The sequence below is a fragment of the Stegodyphus dumicola genome, chromosome X1 (genome assembly GCF_044657685.1).
Source record: "Stegodyphus dumicola isolate Sdum_Otavi_A_Nest chromosome X1, ASM4465768v1".
In the NCBI taxonomy this organism is placed as follows: Eukaryota; Metazoa; Arthropoda; class Arachnida; order Araneae; family Eresidae; genus Stegodyphus; species Stegodyphus dumicola.
The window spans coordinates 101,794,948-101,816,620 of NC_140780.1; the positions used below are offsets into that span (position 1 = coordinate 101,794,948).

The following is a 21,673-nucleotide window of genomic DNA, read 5'->3' on the forward strand; positions in this document are numbered from 1 at the left end:
TAGAAACTGACGAATCTTAAGAGCTAGTTAGCGAATAATCGCTTAAGTTCGTGTGACCACTGTTATGTATTAATCGTTATATTTTTTTTTAAGCTTAAGTTGTTTTGCTTATTTCAGTTTTGATTTGTAATTGAAGTTCTAATTTTTTTTTTTTTGTTGTTTAAAGTTGGTTGTAAGTTTAAATTGTAACTTTTGTAAACTTAATTTTTGGTTAGGTTGCTTTTAAAGTTCAGAGTTGAAGTTGTTTAATTTTAATTTGATTTTAGGGACTTAAGATTTTTGTTTTTGTTCTAGTTGTTTTGACCCTTAAGGTTGTTTAACTTTTAGCTTTAATTTTTTGTTTTAAAACTTTGCTGTTGCACTTTTGTGTGTTAATTTTCTTTTTTTCTTAACTTTGAGTAATTTAATTGGTATCCCTCTTTCTTTTAACGTTAAACGAATACATACTTTCTGACTGGTGGTAGAAGAAAAATAATTTGATTCTATTTGTATTTCTTTTGGATAAATTGTGTTTAGTCTCAATTGGTGGCTGAAGAAACAATTATTACAGTGCTGACATTTTTATTATGAATTATAATGTTGTGAAATTAGTAGCTTCATTTTTTTTTAATTTCCCAAAGTCATTTTGTATTAACTTAGTTCAGAGATTTTCACCCCTTGCCCTCTTTCTTATCAGTAATTGCAACACCTCCTAGAACTTAATTCTAGGAGGTGTTGGTAATTGTACTGCACCCCAAAATTCCTTTCTGCTAAGCGTTCCACCATGTGTGGGGGGCGAAGTGCTTGATAGTTTTACCATGTGGGTTTCACGAAAAGAGGACCCTGTTTTTCTGGACCAGGCTAGCAGGGTGATGTTCTACAGCATACTTATGGTGGGGGAAAATATACGTTGAGACAGAAGATCTGCATTATCGACTGGGACCCTGGAGCGAGGCTAGTTTCTTTCCCCCTGTTTCCGCCTGCAGTTGTGATGACACATTGGTGTGGCCTTGGAAGTTGAACGATGGAATGGCGAGAAGCGGCTCCTTTTGGTAGTCGGGAAACCCCTTCCCGTGAAGATCCAGAGTGTGGGTTGCCTTTTTTGGCTTCCTGCTAGTCACCATCTACGCCAAGTTTTCAAAAAACGCGCCAGCTACTAAAACGGCTGCGCAGTGTTTTTTCAAAAGGCTTCGGGAGACGGGGACAGTGACGGAGACGACAGAAGAGAGACGGAGAAAAGAAATTTCACGAAAACTTATAAGATGTCAACTTGGGCGAGCAGCTGAGAGCTGAGCCTCATCTTAGACGCAGCAACGTAAATTAACCAACACCGAAGAGAGGCTGCAACACCTATATTTCTAAAATCCTAAAATTTACGCTGTCATGATGGCCTGTGGAGGGAAGACCTGTGTCCTGCTGGTTGGAAGCAGTAATAGGAGGGAAGCCTGGCCTCCGAACCAATAGCTTGGTTGAGTCTCGTCAATCTAACCCCTTTTGTTTTCTAATTTCAGATACTATCCCAAGTTTTTCTTGAGAAATAAGGTTCGGTAACGAAACTCAAATATATGAAGGATCCCTAATATGTTAAAGAAGGGTATGCCATCCTTTTCTGTTGTTTTCACATTAGTTCTTTAATTGATCCAGCCACCACGTTTAATTGTAATGTTTAGTGAGGTCATGACTCTCTTTTATGTTTTGTAATCATAATATTTTCCTACCTTAAATAAACGTAAGTTGATTTCATTCTCCTGTCTGTATTTATTGTAATTATCTTTTACACTGGACCTTAAACATAGACGGGTTAACAATATTTTCACAACGCAATTATGGAGTTGTTTACGTATTTTGTTTTTATGTTTCACTATGACTGTTCCCAATACTTAGTATGTTATTGTTACAATATTGATTGATATGTTAAGTGACTTATACTCACAGTTACCTACTGCATAACCCAGAATGAACTTTTGCTCTAGTTGTTTCACAGATATGGTGTTCATTTGTAATTATTTATTAAGTATGAATTTATGTTGTTTATATAACATAAAAATAAAAAATTAGAACTTCAATTACAAATCAAAACTGAAATAAGCAAAACAACTTAAAAAATATATATAACGATTAATACATAACACCACAAACAACAAGATGGAAGGGTAACTAACCCTTTATTATTCCAATAAGATTTAACAAATCTCCGTCTTGGAGTGTGCAATCAAAGCCGACACTTGGGCTTGAACTTGGACTAAGAATTAAACTAAAACTAAGATTAACTAAAGAAATATAGCCGAAGCTATCAAGTTTCTAATGCAGTTGCCCCCTTAAACACCAGATGATTGCGAAGCTATCAAGGGCCTGAGTACGGCCGAGCGTAATAACAGCTTTGAGAGAGAGAGTGGCTAAAAGGCAGACGCGCGTAAATCAGAAACTCTGATTCTCTCTCGCTAAGACCGAAGAACTTCGCGGCTAAATACCGCTCTTCCTCATTATGTATTCAGACGTGATTTTAAAACTACGTTCTGGCCGGAAGTAGTAAGTTGAAGTTAAGAATTTGACAGAAAAGGAACTTACAAATTTAACTGTTAATAAAATTAACATTATCCTTACAACCTATACAAAACTTATTACAAAACAGTACCATTACTAAACTCAAAGCAAGAAAACACACAATATTTTATAATTTTCATATAACATGGAGCGGCACTCCTTACTATTTTTATGTTACTTTAAGAACTTAGTAAATATGGAATAAGCAGTCTCTTTAGTATCAATAGTCATCCAGATTTCTATATTTCACCTAATGATTTCTTATTATGGGTCTTTATCAAGACAGGTGATCATCCAAACGTTAATAGAAGTATGAAAAGACGCTACGCATCAGTACGTGTAGAAGTGATTATGGCCGAGCAATGAATGACCGTCTGACGAACAAAATTATTTTTTTTAAACTGCGCAACGAAAGCGCGAAGAAAACTTTCTACATTCACATAAATGCTTGATTAGATTTGGGCTAATACTGCACGATTGGAAGTGGTACTTTACTTGAAGCCCCTAACAGTTTTTATTGAAAACCTAGATTAAAATATAACCCAAAACTTTTCACTTTTAGTATTTAAGACTTAATAGATGGGAACAGCATATTAGATTTTGACTAAATTGATAATCCAGAAGTGATACATTACTTGAAGCCCTGAAGAAATTTTCAGGAGAAATATATCATGATATAATTCGAAACATCTCAGATTTGGTATTTAAATCTCATATATGCATATACAATCATGATTGAGAACAGCCTGTTAGATTTTGGCTATGTATGATAAACCGGAAGTGATACTTGAAAAACCTAACAGATTTTAGTAGAAAATATAAAATCATTGTAAATAAGATTTTAATCTAAAACAAGGCTGCACATGTTAAGGCTACTTCTCTCATACTTAGATTTGATATTTATTTATATCAAGCCATAGGAGAGAATTACTTTTATCCCAGCGTTTCATTGGCAGAACGTCAAAACTCCTGTAATGCAGGCAAATTACCATAAAATGCCCTTGTTATTTTCTTGCACTGTTGATGATGACAAGGCACAAGTTCAAACAGCAAATTCGAAAACACTTTTTTAATTAGAATAGAATTTTTAATTACTTTACTTCTTACTGATCCCGAAACGTGCGGCACTCACTATTCAGCTATAATTCCAAAACTCAGCAAGCGTTGTTTATTGACACCTAGATATCGCGGGGATATATGTGCAGATCAAAATGAATTTAGATTTGCTGATGCAATTAAACCTAAATTCACGAGTTTAACTTATTCCTAAAGATTGTTCTTCACCTGAAACGTTTGTAAACCGAAACAATTTTCTTCCTAAGAATTAATTTAAAATAAATTAATTCGTTTATTGATAACAGATGACTTTTCACTAAGTTTTCTGTTGCATATTTTGCAAGAAGTGTTTCGACTGAAATAAGTACAACACTTGTGCAGACAGCTCAGTACACGTTTTTCACGAAATGTGCTTAGTGTAACACTCAAAAATGAGCACATTGTATTTCCCCGTTAGCACGATTTTATCTTGCATTCACTTGCATTCAACTAATTACTAAACAGCATGTGTTCCAATTTTTATTTTGTATTTATTTTATTTTATTTATTTTATTTATTTATTTATTTATTTATTTATTTATTTATTTATTGTTTTGTTTAGAGTAAGTTTTTACGAAATTTTGAAAACACTTTTCCGGGGTAGTTTCATTTTTGCCATCTTGTATAATCTCTAAACTAGCAGTTACCTAGCCCCTTATAACGTGTCTGGTATCACAATCTTCGTAACAATACGCTCGCTAGCATCCTGTATCAAAAATATAACCCTACATCTAATACTCATCATCGTAGCTGTCAGCCCAAGATAAAGAACTCACTTGCGAATCATGAAAATGCTGACAGTTGCACAGTTTTTAGCAGGTGATGGCTCGATTGCTCCCTATCACGTAATATAAAACATTTTATCGCTAAGAATAAAATATCGAAGCAAATACATGTAGGCAAGAATATATTCATCCTACAAAACAACCACCATTGAATAACTTTTTTCCAATGCGATTACAAGCTCATACATAAAGTCTTTGTCCTATATTTAGAGTAGAAAACTCTGGCTACCTTCGTTTTATCTCTGAATCATCACAGATATATATCTTACAGATGTTGGTTTTCGGAGCTCAAAACAAGTGCTTAATTCGTTAGAGAGATTTCTTAAAACTTAAAATGGTTACAAGAGCAATTCCTGTTCCAAACCGATAGTTGTATCTTGGGCCATTTTCATGATGTATGGTTTGCTGGAATCACGGCTTCATATATAAAAACTATTCATACATTCAGTTTATCGATTTAATACCCATTCTTTATGGAGGAAAGATCTCGGTGTGCATGATGTTATCCATGGTCTACAGAGCAAGCTTCCTGGCATTTTCAGTGTAGGAAGTAGGATTCATCGGCAAAAGCCATTGTGTGACCGCTTGTTGATAGTGTATCATATTCATTTCTCATCGCAAATCAAAAAGATTGCAGAAATGGTTCATTTTTATGACTGGAGATTAATGATGAGTAGAAGGAACTTCTCAAGTTCTTTGCTGCCTCCTATTTCCTACAGTATCACTTTGCTTTGCTTTAATTTGCCACCTCCCCTTCCTTCGCCCGATTCTGAGGATGATGCCCATTCTTTTATTCAATAGGCAAATGAAATCATGGCAAATGCACATTTCGATTTAAGAGGATTGCAAAAAACAGAAACGAAAATGACGTATAATGAATCTGAGCATTTAAAAGTAATAGTACTTTGTAGGCTTGTAAGATTCTCACTAGTGTATTTCTTAGTTACTGTAGAAAGTGACGAATCTTAAGAACTACTAGTTAGCGAATAATCGCTTAAGTTCGTGTAACAAGAAACAACAAGATGGAAGGGTAACTAACCCTTTATTATTCCAATAAGATTAACAAAACTCCGTCTTGGAGTGTACAATAAAAGCCGACACTTGGGCTTGAACTTAAGAGACTAAAAATTAAACTAAAACTAAGATTAACTAAAGAGATATAACCAAAGCTATCAAGATTCTAAACGAGTTGGCCCCTTAACTCTGTTTCACTACGAAGCTTATCAAGGGCCTGAGTACGGCCGAGCGTAATAATAGCTTTGAGAGAGAGAGAGTAGCCAAAAGGCAGACGCGCGCAAATCAGAAACTCTGATTTTCTCTAACTCTGCAAGTAACTTCGCGGTTTAAATACCGCTCCTCCTCGTTAAGTGTTCAGAATGATTAAAACACTACGTTCTGACCGGAAGTAGTAAGTTGAAGTTAAGAATTTGACAGGAAAGGAACTTTAACTTAAAATTTAACTGTTAATAAAATTAACATAATCCTTACAGGCTAAACAACAAGATCTACATTGTGATTTTCGAAAGCGTCAGTGACCCAGGATTAGGAGAGCTCCCAGTGACCAGCCGGATTTTGCTATGTGTAGTGCATAAGACATTCGACCCACTAAGAATTAAGTGCCCTTTCATCGTTCTTCAAAGTTACACTTACTCCTGAGAAAAGGAAAAACTGAACTGGGATGCTGAACTGCCAGATTCTATTGAAGAAAAAGTTTTTAAATAAGTGAACGGTGTACTTTATTATCTTCGGTCAAGATTCCTAGACAGGTAACATTAGAGGATGCTCCGTCGTAGTACAACCTTCACACTTTCACTGATGTCTGAAAGTTTTCATACGCAGCCGTAGTTCGATTGAAAAGTGAAAATGAAGAGCAAGTAAAGTGTAGTTTCTTTAAGCCAAATCCAGAATAGTTCGAGTCCGAATAGCTTATGGAGGGACTTTACGACTCAGTCAGAAAAATTTCCCATTGGAAATATCTGCATCAGTTGAAGAGGATCCGAATGAAGAAGGGAAACTTTCCTTGCCTGATCAGTTTCCTCTTGCCTCACCAACGAACCAAAAAAACTGTCGTGACAAGTCGCCCGCTGGAAACTATGTCGGCGTCGGCTGACGTAGGCTAATGATGCTGGACAACTATTCCTTGGGATCGACTGGTAGGAATTGCCGGAACCGACCATTTAATGGGAGGAGACCCGGGGTTCTTCCAGACCACAGGCTGGACTTGTGTCTAGACATCTTCGTTTCTCTGGGTAAATAATCAGTCTTCATATAGATTAGAACCATCGTATATTCGGTGTAGGTTCAGGCTTGGCAGGTATCATACTGATACTGTCTTGTCTGTGACCTTGGTGGCGGGGACGTTGCATGTAGATTAAAGGGCTGTCCAGGGGGGGTCAAGGCTCGACGATGGATGATGGCAACATGTAAAGTCCCCGTGAGTTGATCAGAGGGAGTGGCGCCCCTCCGAACACTATCTGAAGGCTGGATAATATAACTATATAAGGCGGCCAAAAGAACCGCTAGTTGATAGACTCCACCTTTGGTTTTCTTTCTGTCTTGACAAAAAGTGGAAGGACTGTAAAGTTACCCCTAGATTTTGAAATTGAAACTATTATTTTGAACTGAGAACTGTATGGCATATTTTGATTAATAATTGCGTATTATTAGTCAAAATGCGGGAGGATTGTGACGTTGATTGTAACTGCAACTGAATAGTATATGTACGTATATCTAGGCAGCTGTTTTAATGATATTGTTTTTCTTGTAGCTATATGTTTCATGACTCGTAATAAAATGTTGTAACTAATTAAACAATTCTGTTTAGTTATTGTTCAAATCAATTCTACAGCATGTTGCTCTGTATGCATGAAATGTCATACGTGTACCCCTTATCAATCCATTTTTAGGGCAAAACTATCTTTGCTTATCCTGTAAATGTCTGAACTTGTCCTGTATTTGTTGCCATTGTGTAACCCGTCTCCCTCCCCGTACTAAATTCCCCTCACTTATATTACATTTTTCTGTTGAAATTTATTTTTAATTTGTCCATGTCTCATAGAAACGTCAGTCGTACTTTATTGTTGATTACAGACAACATAAAGTCATGCTGTTTGTACGTTGCATTATACCTTTCAAATATTGCAAATAGCTCGTTATTTGAATTGCATACTCTTATCTATACAATTTTAATTATATATTAATTTAAACTGCAATTTACATCTACATATTTTCAAGAGTTAAATGTTAATTAATGCTTTCTAGTTTCCATAAACACAGCCAAGCCTTTCCATATTCCTGTTGCAATTGACTTTGCATGCAAATACTGTGTACGATTCCTGTATATTTAACCTACATTCCTTACCTCAACTCATAATTCTGTACCATATATTGGTAATATCGTTATGTTCCATTTGCCTTCCCTAACTTGTATTACATTTCTCTGTTACTTACCTGCCCTGGAAATTTACATAGATATGTGTGTAAACGAGTAAAGATATTCAAAGCAAATGTAAAAGCAAACTTTTGATTTTAATTGGTAATAACTTATATTCTTCATTTTTCTGCAATTTCATGGCTATCTGCTAAATTTTTACATTGTTGCTTGAATTTTACACACCAGTTTACATACGAAATGAAGCAAAGCGTTTGCTTCTGTTTCATGTGGTTGAGATACAAAGTTACAGAACGTTTTTCATTCTGGTACTCTACTAGCGTAATGATGAGGCCAGTAGTTTAGGAATCATCTCTAATGTAAGAGCAGAAATATGCCATTGATATTAGTGTCTTCCTTTCTTGTTGCCTAGTATATTCATGTTTCGTGCAATAAGTTTGCAGCGCCTCATCCGATCATGCAAAATCGAACATCAGTACGTAAGATGATATCCATTTAAAATAATACTTGTAATAAATGGCATCAAACTTGGAAAATAAATTTTTGTAATAAAATAATCATCGTGATCGTCTTGTCACCTCTAACATTATTTTTTAAGTAATTTTAAATAATTAAAAAGGAAAATTAATTTAATTCTCTGTTGTTTTATGTATTTATGTCAATAATATTATTATTTCTTCTCAGATTCCATACGAGTTTCAACTGTCCTCCGGCAGCCCTACAATCTTTATAAACCAGGAATAGTGGACTCCTTTATCCATGGACTTATAAATCAGAAAGCCAATGCTATGGACCCTGAAGTTACAACAGAAGTTAGTTTATTATATTTTTCGATTTTGTTTCATTTACTATTAAATAATTTTATTTTTTCATGCTTAAAATCTGACTCCAGCTTAAATTTGATAATATGAAAATATCAGTGGTGCAAAGGATAAATATTATGACTCGTTTCGCTATATGGTCAGAAAATCTTTAAGTAGGAAATAAAAACCATTGCCTGATTTTACATTTGAGGCTAAGAATGCGAAATAGAAACAGTTTTTCATGAAATCATCGCTATATTTGATAAAGGCGAACATGTGAAATTTATATAAATATTTGTCAGATTTATCACAGGTAGCAAAATTTATGACATGGTTTGAAAGCATAAGGCTTAGATCAATAACCTGTGGCACATTCTAAAATTTATTAAAGTGTACGTGTAAAGACAACATTTGTATATCTCAGCAACTTCCTTTAATAAAGTAATAAAAGGAAAACTATAAAAGGAAAATCTTTATGGTCTTACATTCTGTGTTATGTTATTATTCCACATAATACATGACTCTATATTCTATAATAATATATGACGGTGCGGTAAAAATAGCATAAATGTTTCTTAGATGTCTAATGTGCTTTACTACCAATTAAACAAAATTACACTCATTTCGAGCGCAATCTATCCGTTTAAGCAAACGAATAATGCTAAAATGTTAAACTTTTTCATTTATGCATCAGGCAACTCTCAAACACAAATTGTTTTCCACCATCTCTCCCAAAAATATGTATCTGCACTTGTTTCATACTAGCGAAAAAAATCTTTACAGCGATAGTTAATCAGAATAATTCATCAAAATGTCATTAAAAATATAAAAAATTTCGTTTTCACTCATCAGGTGGTTACACATAATTAAGTTTATAGTTTTATTACTAAAGCATTTAAGCCCCCAAAAAAGGACATTTTTCTATTCTTCTTCATCAATGAGTTAGTTTAGAAAAATATCCATCTTCATTTTTAAAGGCTGAACTTTATGTAGAAGGCTAGGATTACTTTTATATTAGACTAGATTAGGAAACTTGAAAACATTCTGTGCTGAAATTACTAGCGCAGATTCAGCGCAATTATTCGCTCTTAAAGATTTGAAAACATTTATCTCCGTGAATAAAAAAATTTCAGGAAGTAAAACGGGAAGTACTTTAAATATTAATGTTGTTTTTAATTTTAATGGTTTGGGAAAACCTTTGAAGTGTTTACATGAATTAATAAGTAAGATCAATATTCAGCTTTTAGTTTAATATACCTAGGAGGTTTTATTTCCTTGTATCCCTTTCCTCCTCGATTCTTAATTTCATAATTATTTGAAAGTATTTTTGGACGCCGATATTATATTCTACTGCTTAATTATTTATTTAGATCTCAATAACATTATCTTTTCATGTTATTCAGTATATCAGTTTTAACAAATGAATGAAAACTATATTTGTAAATGATTCTAAATTGTATGAATTAAGAATGTTATGATACATTTTAAAACTTTGCTTCTTTACTTACTGATTACATTTCTTAATGTCAAACTTAATACAATTATGTATAAAGACATGAAAAACTATTATTTTTTATTGTAAATAATATTCATAATTTCAATTTCTAGATGCGCAAAGTGATTATAATTAAAGAAACCTTATTCAATTCTATGTAAAATCCGTTCTGATTGACTATTTCATTCAAACTTGAAATGAACGTTATATGGACCGTAGTTAAATAAAACTGTAATAAAAATAATAGTTCAATTTGGAACTACAAATGGTTCACTTTATGCTATGTAGAAGGAACGTTATGCAACTTAATAACTCTTTGACATAGTAGTAGACAATGCCTTAAAGAAATATTCAACTTTACTGGTCAAGTTTTTTTTTATCACAACTGCATTAATAGTTTAAATGCACTGCAAGAATTTCGACGTTTCAAAGCCTTCCAAAAAGTGCCTTTGTCGAATCATGATTTGTAAAAGATTATTAAATGAGACTGGGATATTGTGTAGCAGAAAGAGAAAGGAAACAGATTTCACATGAAATTCTTGAAGAAGTCACTGTTGCTGTGATTGACAGAGAATGTTGCTTCCAATATGTCTCCATTCCAGGGCTTCATGGGCGTTGTCGGGGTTTTTCCCATGTGTAACGTGTATACGAGCCAGTTTCACTTAGAACGTCGTCCACGAAGGCATCACTTCGCTTAGGCAGATAGCTTTAGTGTGCTTTGCCATAATCAACTAAAACAAACCAAACCCGTTATGTCACATCTGCCTGTCCCATGGTTCCGAAATGTTCTGCAATTCGTTTTAAAATGATATTCATATAAGATCTGCATGTCGCAAAACCTGAAACTTTAATATCCGTAATAACGCACTGATTTTGCTTACCGGTTTTTGAGAGAACAGCCGTTGATAGTACATGGACTTGGAACATTTTGTGGTCAGATGAAGACATTTTGCCCTGAATCGAGCAGTGAATGCTCAGAATTGTCGAATATGGGGCACTCTAGCGTTTTGTATGAACAGCCTTTGCATTCTGATTACGTTATTATGTCTTCACTGCTGACTTCATCTATGGTCTCTTTTATTTGAAGAGAATAGTCAAGACCCTAAAAGATATACTGTCATGAGTGAGATTAAGTACGAATTTCCGCAGAAGCAAGTCATTTCTTCCTCACAAAAGCGAGAATGTCCTCATGAAAGATAGTATAGTAACCATATTATATATTATAGTATCAGTCGACGACTAAAAGAAGTGCTTTGTGCTCGCATTGGAGATGATCAGTTAATTTCGAAAAATTTTCCGAACAGCTAGTCTTCTCGTTCTCCTAACTTGCGTCCCTGGGACTTCTGGTCGTAGGGATTTCTGAAAATTCGTATCTGTGGAGAAAGCATACGGACTCTCCCTGAATTAAAGACAAGCATAATACGCCACGTTGCTGCAATTCCTCAACAAAAGCTTCATGCTACTGTTAGCATTCTATCTCGTGCTTTCAACATGTGATTGATGCTAATGAATAATCCTCAACTATTTAGTTTATCGGATCTATTTTATATCTCGAACTTTAGTAGTTTCGGATTATCCGACATTCTCAGTTAGAGACTATCCTTCGGTTCTTTTATGTTAGATAATCCAGAATCTACTTCAAAATATGTTACCTTTTTCTTTTATAAATGAATTGATGTAGCAATTGTAATGCAGTTTTTCCTTAATCTCTGCTATATTCGCTTGAACTAATCTTATCTTTTAAGAATTTAATATAGCCTATACACTATTTATTTACCTTAGTTCTTCCATTTTTAATACCGTTATCAAACAGTTTACTCACAGATACAACTCATAAGTTTTTAAAGGACAGTAACTGTATTTATTACAAATATTATACTACTGTAAATGTTACATTTACGGAAACTGCCTTTCAAGAAGACTACAAATAAAAAAAATTAAGAAACACTGATTCAACCAATATATGTATTAAACGTACATTACCTTCAAGGATACAAGTCGTTTACTTTTCTTTAATAGTCGTATCTAACCCGTGTCTCCAACTAAGCGATTCACATATACTGCGAACCTCATCGTTTTGTTCATCACAGTTACATGACAACCTGAATATATTTTTCAGCTGGATAACCCATATATTGCTAACAAGAATCAATTATATTACACTGAAAGTGAATTTGCGTAACACAAATCTCGATACTTCACAATTAACAGCAAAAGTTTCCCATTATTATTAATGTAAATTTGCGTGGGTTATTACAGCTTGATGTTTCTCCAATTGTAGATGACAAAAACTAGCGTAATTAGATGCTCGAAAACTATCACTGTCTTGTTATGAACTTATAAGGTATTTCTCCCACCTTCTTTGCATGCCTTCGTAGTGTAGTGACCTGCATGCTGGGCGCGTATCCAGAGTTCCGCGGCTCGATTCCCGGTGAAGGCGTTGCTCATTTTTCATGACTCCTGCTTCCAAAAAATCCTAATGTCTCTACAAACTGAACAGAAGTTTTCAACCACTTCTGAAATTTCTCATTATTAAGGAAGATTTTCCAACTTTGAAATCTCAGTTTTCTGAAATATATATATATATATCAGTCTATTCATCTAGAAATGCATAATAGTAAAAGAATTAGCTGCTAATATTCTATGTATGCTTATCCATTATGTACTTAGAAAACTGTAAAAAATGACGAGATTTGGTAAGATTTAGCAACTTTCAAAACTTTAAATACACAGTTTTGAAAATCTGGAAAATCGCCAGCTTATCGACTGATGCATCAAAGGTATAAAATAATAAATGAAGAGATAACAAGCGAAAGATGCATATTTTGGCAGTCAGTACACAGTAACTTACATTGAAAAGTTAAAAGAGAACTAACAGCTATTCAAGCTTCGATCAGAATCACTCGATCGATTCGAATTCGATCAGAATAAAAATAATTTTAGAAACCATTTCATTAGGGTAAGATGTCGCACACTGTAGTTATTTGAGAGTGACATTAACAGTATACTCTTTATATGGTAATAAATACGCTGACTACGGACTGAATGTTTAGCATAGATAAGATGTAATAAAGAAATAATTAAAGCAGTAATCTATTTCACAATAATTGTAATTAGCAAAATTAATCGAGTTACAAGTTTTCATAACTGCAAGACCACTAGTGGCCGAGCGGTAAAAGCATTGAACATAGACAGTTCAATATCAAATGACAATTAACGGACCGGCTGCAGGCGAGTTTTCGTAATTTTACCTGCGGTCAACGGGAATAAAAAGCTTAAAAAGTTTCGGTTTCTGCTATACTTTTTCTGCCATCACCAGACTTTCTCCAAGTAATAAAATGCCATAAATTTTTCACTTGCCTAAGTGCCTTTCTACACATTGCAAGTGACAATTTTTTCCAGTCTTGAACTATGCTGAATTTGAAACCGTTTTCCTTAAAATCCCGTGATACATAACTTCATTCATTTTTTTCATTGTTGTTGTTTTCCTTCTTTTTTTTTTTTTTTTTTCCTCCAGATTCATTATTTGAAGAAACGCCTGTAAATTCATTTTCATATGTAATATTTAATTCATTTCAGAGCCGTGTCTTCAGCTGATGATTCAGGATTTTTTTCGATAACTGTTTCAACTCAGGACATTTTAATAATTTAATCAATCGTTATTTTCCTTCGACTTTCATATTCTTTTTAAATCTCAGAAATAAGATTTTCTAGTTTAATATCCTTTTGTGTAAAGTTTTCTAATTTCAAATGCCCGGCGGTAAAATATTTAAATGACATCTAGACCAGGGATTATCAACCGGTGGTACGCAAGAGAAAATTAGGTGGTACGAAAGTATTTTGAACTATTAAATTCAAAAATTAAAACCCCAACATCCTGATTGAGGTTTTCTCTAACACTCGTAAATTTATGCGATCTGAGCTTTGTTCAAGAGTGATGGTGGTAGTAATACTTAGTAATACTTTGTAGTGGTGGCACTAAAGGTTTTCAATTTTTGTTTAGATGGTATGCGTTATTCAAAAGGTTGAGAACCGCTGATCTAGACCATATTGTACGCATTTACACAACCAAATAAAGACTTAAAATTATAATCCGGTGTCTCCCTAAATTTTAGAGTTTGGCAATGAAACTGACTGTGAGTTAAAACAGTTATTTGTAGCTTGCTGAAACAGAAATATTCCTCATCCAAAGAAAACAGAAAGAGGAGGGGCAACAATCTGAATTTAAGAGACTATATATTCTTATATGATATTTATTTATTTATTTAAATTCAAAAGAACACTTAAACAGGGATTTTATTTATTCATAATGAAATTTTACTTGTAACATAATTTATTTATTACATAAATTAAATATAAAGAATCATTAAAACATAAAATCATAAACCTGAAACAAAATTTATTATTAAATAGGCGCAATGAATCTTCTAGATTAAGTGTAAAATAAATACCTAATTAATAAGTTTCAATAATGAAACTATGTACAGTTTACTTCTGGAATATTAAAAGAGGTAACACTAAACAGAAAAAGGCATTGAAAAAGTATATTTTATACATTTTTCATGTTTTTCGCAGCGAAATCCGAAAACAAGTTCGTTTATGGTGACTAAATCTTTATTTCCTTTTTGTTTCTTAGTTTTTGTTGCATCTATAGGAACTGAGCTATTAATTTTATAGTTTCATTTTGAAGGTATAGAATCTCCCCCCTTCCAAATACGGTTAAAGTTCTAGTAAGTGCAGATTTTGCTTTTGTTTGAAAATTGATTAAGCGAGTACGATTAGACACTGAAATTACTGGATATATAGCAATACACAGAAAACTGGAAATATTTTTTGCCTATTTAGATTGCATAATATTGTAAAATATTGATAAATCAATGTGCATAGGAAAATAAATATATACATATTTACAAGATTTGACAATGCACAGCTGTTTTGAAGATTTCACGAATTTTTTTAATTTCTTCGGTATTTTCGCCCCTGGCGATCAAATCTGTCAGAAAATATGCCATTCGCGACCAAAAACTCCATATTCAATATTTCTTTTCCCTTTGTTTCTCTGATCATCCACAGAATATTTGCAGCTAATATTTTTAGTATTGTTTGTTTCTAGATGAGTGGTTTCATTCATAGTTTTCAAGAAAAATTTTGAATGCAAGGTTACCTGTCTTGTGATTAAACGGTTGGGGAAAATGCTAATTTCTTCACTCCTCATGGTTCTGAATAACTTCTCCTTCTATGGGCTCATTTAACCTGGAAGCTTAATTGCACGATTTGAAAAAAATACTTATGGTAAATTTTGTGCACAATAAGATAGTGGTTCAAATCCCTTTAGGAACTTTTCCAAGAATCTTCACCACAAGACAGATTTCCCTTGTGTATTTTTCTGTGATACACTAACCTTTCGCGATTCAGAAATAATTCAGTCCTTTAATTACTTAACTAACTATGTATTACAGTTGTCTTTCAATGCATACTTTTTCATAGAAAATCACGCAATCAGTATAAACAATATATTTTGGCCCATGAATGGTTGAGTGTATAAAATCATTAAGCTCTGTTAATTCGTTACCGGGTTCGGCTCCCAGAAACAAGTTGGCCGGAAAGGGTTTGAGTGATTTTCTCTATGTGTACTCGACATACTATCTCCCTTAAAAAGGTCTAAAAAGACACTTTTCATAAAGCTGTAATGGTTAGCTATGTTAAACAGCCTATTATAAGAAATTCCTTCTATGAATCCTTACGCCTTTAATCAGCACATTCAGATATGAATTTGAAAGAGTTATGTTTGGTTCTGTAAAATGAATTGCACAGTTTAATTTAGGAAAAATACACAAGGGTTATCTATCAATGCTCCACTAGCAGTTTTGATCGTGAGAGTCATGAAAGAGGGAATCTGAAAATGCAGTACATCCTATTTCCTACCAAAACCCTTCTGAGCGGACGTCTTTCTGACAGATTTTAAATTCTTCTCATGTAGTTAAAACGATAGCTACGAATGTTCATATTTTACTCGGGATTCGAGCGCCGATCCATTTGCGTGGAAAACCACCGACTTCAGCTAATTATTATAACATTCAAGGTGGTAAAGGCACAGTGAACATTTCAAAATTCTTCGCTTCCCGACCCCCTTGTTCTGCACTGATGACGCTCAAAGTAAAATGAAGAAGAATGACTTGCGTTGGGGTCATCCCAACTTTGCTTGGAGGTAATGTACAATCGAGGCGTTCCTTCCCGGTGCTCTTGTAGTAAAATGGCAAGCTCATAGATACTTTCATAGCTCATCTCTTTTGATGATATCGCTTCCTTTCCGGGAAAGAACACGTTGAATGTTTTAAAATTCCTTGTTCTAAAAATCCTTTGTTTTCCACAACCGAATCTAACCTAATCGTTCTTCTTTGGAACGGTAATCAGTCTTTATGGTAATGCGTAGAATTTTTATAGATTTTTATTATTTTGTAATTTAAAATGTAGCATTGAAAAGATTGAAAACAGGAAGAAATAAAATATTATACAGAATTTTGTGTATCATCCTATTCTTAATCTTCTATTAACTGCTATACGTAGCATTAGTCCTTCTTGCTTTTTCAGTGAAATTTTTCTAGTTATTAAAAAATATCAAATATAGAGGAAAAAATAGTGTTTATTTCTTCTTGTATTCACAAATCATTACGCGAAAATTCACTTAAAAGTGTTTCAACTCGGAAAACGCATGTCTGCTATGTTATCGTCGATTTGCAGGTGCTTTACTTTTTACCACAATAGTTTTTACGAAGAGATTTTAAAACTGCGAAGATTTTGCAGCGCTTTATTTTCTACCACTATCTTTCAGAACAGCGATGTTTCTCCATGCCCTCTTTCTTTCAACGATGGTACGACTTTTTCTCCTTGCGTCGTTTTCTCACCAAAGTTTTCGTCCACGATGTTTTCGGCTGACCCCAGAGGGCTGAGGTACAAAGTTTGCATCTCCGCCGCCCATAGGGTATAGTGGTTAGGGAAGCCGACTGCGATATCAAAGGTCCTAGGTTCAAATCCCGGAGAAGGCATGGATGTAAATTGTTTGTCCCTACACAAGAGGAAACAGTGGCCGCCTATTAGGTGTGTGTGCGTGTGTGATTACGGCAAAGCCTCGAGGGCTATCTGCCTAAGGGGCGGGATGCCTTCGTGGAGGACTTTCTAAGAGAAACTGGCTCGTATACACGTTACACATGGGGAAAACCATGCCGCCTATTAGGAAGCGGCGAAAATCTAAAAAAGGGCAAAAAGTCTTTGTCACCGTATACAACACGTCTGATTTCTAGTCATATACACCATTTGTTTAGTGACTAGATGTATATGACTATTCTAGTCATTAATTGTTGTTTTCAGGTAAACATGAAACGTATAAAAATCTGTCTACTCACTCTCTCGCTATCGTCAGTTAGTAGGCAGAATGATGTCGGAATATAAGTACATGTAATCTTTGAATATTTAATTTTATAGTCTAAAAATATAGTTCCACAAACGTAATCTATAAGGATATTCTAATTTTTCGTTTATCAATACCAGATTTGAAGTTGGGAAATGAAGCTTTACAATATTTTATTTTCTTTAAGTGATGAATCTGAAATTTTAGATGCTCGTTAGTGGCCAAATAGAAAGACCGCTAAGCGCTGATAGTTAGACCAGGGATCAAATCCCGATGATCCAGCAAAGATGGGTATTTTCGGGGGTTTTGCAACCTCTAGCTTGAATTCGAGCCATCTTCCTTTCAGAAAGTCATCCAAGAAGGAGTTTCTTCCCTTAGACAAATTGCCCTAATCCAAACATTTCAATCCATTCTTGAAATTTTATAGATGATAGCCATACACAGATCACCAAAAAGCAGGAAAATAACATGTAGACCACGTTGGCTATTTTTGTACTACCCTTTCTGAATTTCCTTCATTCCTTTTTGGAATTTCCTGTTGTTTCGTTTGACTGTTTAGTGTAGAATTTTTCTATAAGTTCCATGATGTGACTTAAAATGTGAGCTTACTTCATGAATCTCGTGGCATGATTATAATAAGAAATTGTTCTCAAATCTCTACTCTAACTCTTTGACTTCTTGTGCTATGCGCCGAAGTATTCCAAATAATGTGTTCTGAAACATTAGCGTCGCAAACGAAACAAACGACATTTCCTCGCTTTACCGGACAAATCAAATTTTGATCTAAATAAAAAACTAAGAAAATGGTGTGTAGTTCGGGTAAAATATAAAATGTCACTTGAAAATATAAAATCGGGTAAAAATATGAAATGTTGAAAATTGTACGATAAGTGACGAGTACAGATGTTCTCATGCTTTGATTTACAAATTAAGAACACAGCGACAAAATTTAAATCCTTAAAAAGTTTTTTTCTGTACATGGTAGTTGACATAAGCTCGCAACGTAGCTTATTACCATAAATAATCTCTTGACTACAGCGATTTCGAGAGTAAAAACATTTTGATTTATTTCCTTGGTTGTTGCTCAGCAACCGAATAGAGGCGCTAAAAATTTTCTAATGATAAACTATCATTACAAAACCTCTGCTGGGTTGAAAATCAGATAAATGATTGAACAGTCAGGTGTTAGAACCTCACTGAAATGCTTTGATCAAAGTCACTAATGCTATCACATCTTTTTTTGAACTTATAATCCTAATAATATTTTGTGTTGTCATTGCTGATATTTATTACAATAAAATTCCGTACAGTCTACTTTCTTGGATGATCACAAGCTTAGCACGACTTGGATGTCCAGTATTCCAAGTCGTATCACCTATAGCTTAAGTCATATTACGTTTCAAATTGTACAATTACAATAAAACTCTCTTTTTCTCAAGTAATTTATTTATACAGTTTGTAGAGACATTAGGTTAATTGGAAGAGCCGGAGAGATGAAAAATTAGCAAACGCCTTCGCCGGGAATCGTACCTCGGACCTCTGGAATACCGGCCCAGCGTGCAGAACCACTACACCACGAAGGCACGCTAGGAAAATGGGAGAAATACCTTATAAGTTAATTACAACAATGATCACAAAGATATTATTGATTTTCTTGTTAACTCCAGCACATAAGTCATGTATCCACACTTTGCATTTTAAACACTAAATCATATTCCCTTCGCGGTCTCCCTCATAAATATTACAAGGAGAAGAACACGGTGTGAAGCAGTATGGTTGATTAGAGGGTTGCCGCTCTGCCGGAAGAGGCGGAGTTGGCGTGATATTACGCCTAATATTTAAAAGCTAGGACTTAAGCCGTTGTACAACTTGCGCAACCTTACCGCACATGCACTGTTTTAATTACGTTAACATTTTTATGTTAACGTAATTAAAACTTAAGAAGCCAGCAAAAAAAAAAAAAAATATTGTCAGCGGTTCGTATTAAATATGAATGACTATTAAAGCACGATATGATACTTTGCTACCATTTTCTTTTTAAAGACAAAGAGTTAAATATGTAAGCATATGTTTTATCCATCAAATATTTATTACATATGATATTCCATTATTTTTATTTTATCAGGTAACTAATCATTTGTTTGAGAAGCCAGGGGATGGATTTGGTATGGATTTAGCAGCCATGAACGTTCAGCGAGCCAGAGAACATGGAGTCCCTGGCTACAATAAATATAGAGAATACTGTGGTATGCCCAGATCACGTAACTTTTGGGATTTGATAGGTGTTTTACCCAATAAAACTGTTCATCGTTATTCACAGATATATAGGCAAGTACCGAAATGATTTTGCATTTTATCTTTGTCTTTTGCTAGAAATTTCAGTTTATTAATTAAAAGTTATTGCAATCACATATCGACGAAAATATTTCTTAATGAAATTTTAAGTGAAATCTTCTTGCAATTCAAACTCGTTTTTCATATGTATACCTAGTATATTGTATTTTCAAATGTACTATAGGACACATAAGTACGATTTCGAAAACTAAAGCTGTTGGTTTCAGACTCAAAGAACTCAATAAATTCAGTTTAACAACAATTATAATGGCCTTTTTAGGATCCTTCAGATTATAAATTTAATTCTGCAAACCGAGAATCGAAAAGAATCATACTCATTAAGAAATGAGTTCAGTCATTTGCAAGTTTTGTATATTTTTTCCATTAACCGTTTATATCTGTTGGCCACTACTAAGGCCGGAAGCGGTGTTCTCTTTATTAAGGAGGCACCTAATAGATGGGCCATCGTTTCCTTCTACGAAGGAACGGACAAATTACATCCATGCTTTCTCCGGGATTCTAACCCGAAACCGTCGGTACAGCAGTCAGGGTCATTAACCACTTTCCGGTCTAGCCTTCAGTTTCGTATAAGTTTTCACTAAATTTTATGCAGATTTTCAACTACAGTAAATTAAAGCAATTAAATAATGCTGACGAAACGGTTATCCTTGCGCCTTTTTATGATATTAGATTGTATTGCTGTTCGGGCACTGTTACTGGGGCTATCAGGCGTAATCGATGGTGATGTTCTCAGATAAATTTCAGTTTACTGTTAAGAGAGATTCTGGTTATCAAAAGGTGTGACAAGATTGGAGAACCATTACCACTAAGTATATGTCCAATAAATTCATGAAAATGACTGCGCTGTTATGATTTAGCGCAGGGATCATGCATAACTCCACTATACTGCTGCATGAAAGTTCCTCACAGTAAAATAGTATTGTACAGAGATACTTCTGAATCATATACGTCTTTTAAGCCTGCACAGCGTATCTTACATATTCTCTGGAATTCAGTATTCTCTCTAACATCTCTGAGAAGTTTTCGATAAATAGAGACGACATAAAGGACACGATTATTCAAAACGTGAAGGAATTTCAAACTGCCTTGCAGGAAGAGTGGAAAAATATTTCTGCAGCTCATCTGAAGGGTCTTGTGGGTAGCATGCAGTACTCTAGAGCTCGAAGAGCACATTCTCGCCTTCTGATATTTTAAGGTCTGTTATCAATGAAGTGAAAGGATGCATTTTCTGTTGTTGCTCCGTGATGCTGCATAGGACTTCCATGGTTTTATTATCCATGTTATTTTCCTTGGTATGAAATATATATCACTTGAGTCCAATAACAATATTATACAATGGATCAAATTTTAAGAATGGCAACTATTTATTTATGTCTGTCTCAAAAGAGATATCGCGATGAAACTTTGCTTACGTTGTCACCAGTGTTGTGTATAATTTATTTTCAGAGATGTGGAAGTCATAATATACCTTCAGCGACAACTGTTGTGTTGATAGGTTACGTGGAGCAGTCTATTGCCCGAATGATCTCGAGAACAGTTCAGGAACGAAACCAGGGATCAAATAAGAGTATCATGGGTTTCAGTAAGGAAAGTATGATGTATCAAAGAGTACTTCTGAGTCCCATCCAGCAAAGAAACAATCCACAGTTTGCGTACATGAACGCACAGTTAGCCTGTAAAATCATGGAAGGTTTCTGTAGAAACATTCTGCATTGCTGATCATAGGTTAAGTTTCAAAAACGAATAGTAATAGTGGATACTGATTGTCTGTCTTTGGATATGGGAATCCGGATAAGGCATCACAATCGTACATGTGAA

The 21,673-nt window shown here is 34.3% G+C and overlaps 1 protein-coding gene across 2 annotated transcripts in view; it reads left to right on the forward strand.

Moving 5' to 3' along the window:
- LOC118188027 (chorion peroxidase-like) overlaps positions 1-21,673 on the forward strand; it is a 240,501-nt gene that overhangs the window by 192,630 nt on the left and 26,198 nt on the right. For both annotated transcript variants that reach the window (XM_035358359.2, XM_035358360.2), the window contains exons 12-13: positions 8,479-8,606; positions 19,626-19,828. In XM_035358359.2, coding sequence (XP_035214250.1) covers positions 8,479-8,606; positions 19,626-19,828 — 331 coding nt within the window. The remainder of the gene's footprint in view (positions 1-8,478; positions 8,607-19,625; positions 19,829-21,673) is intronic.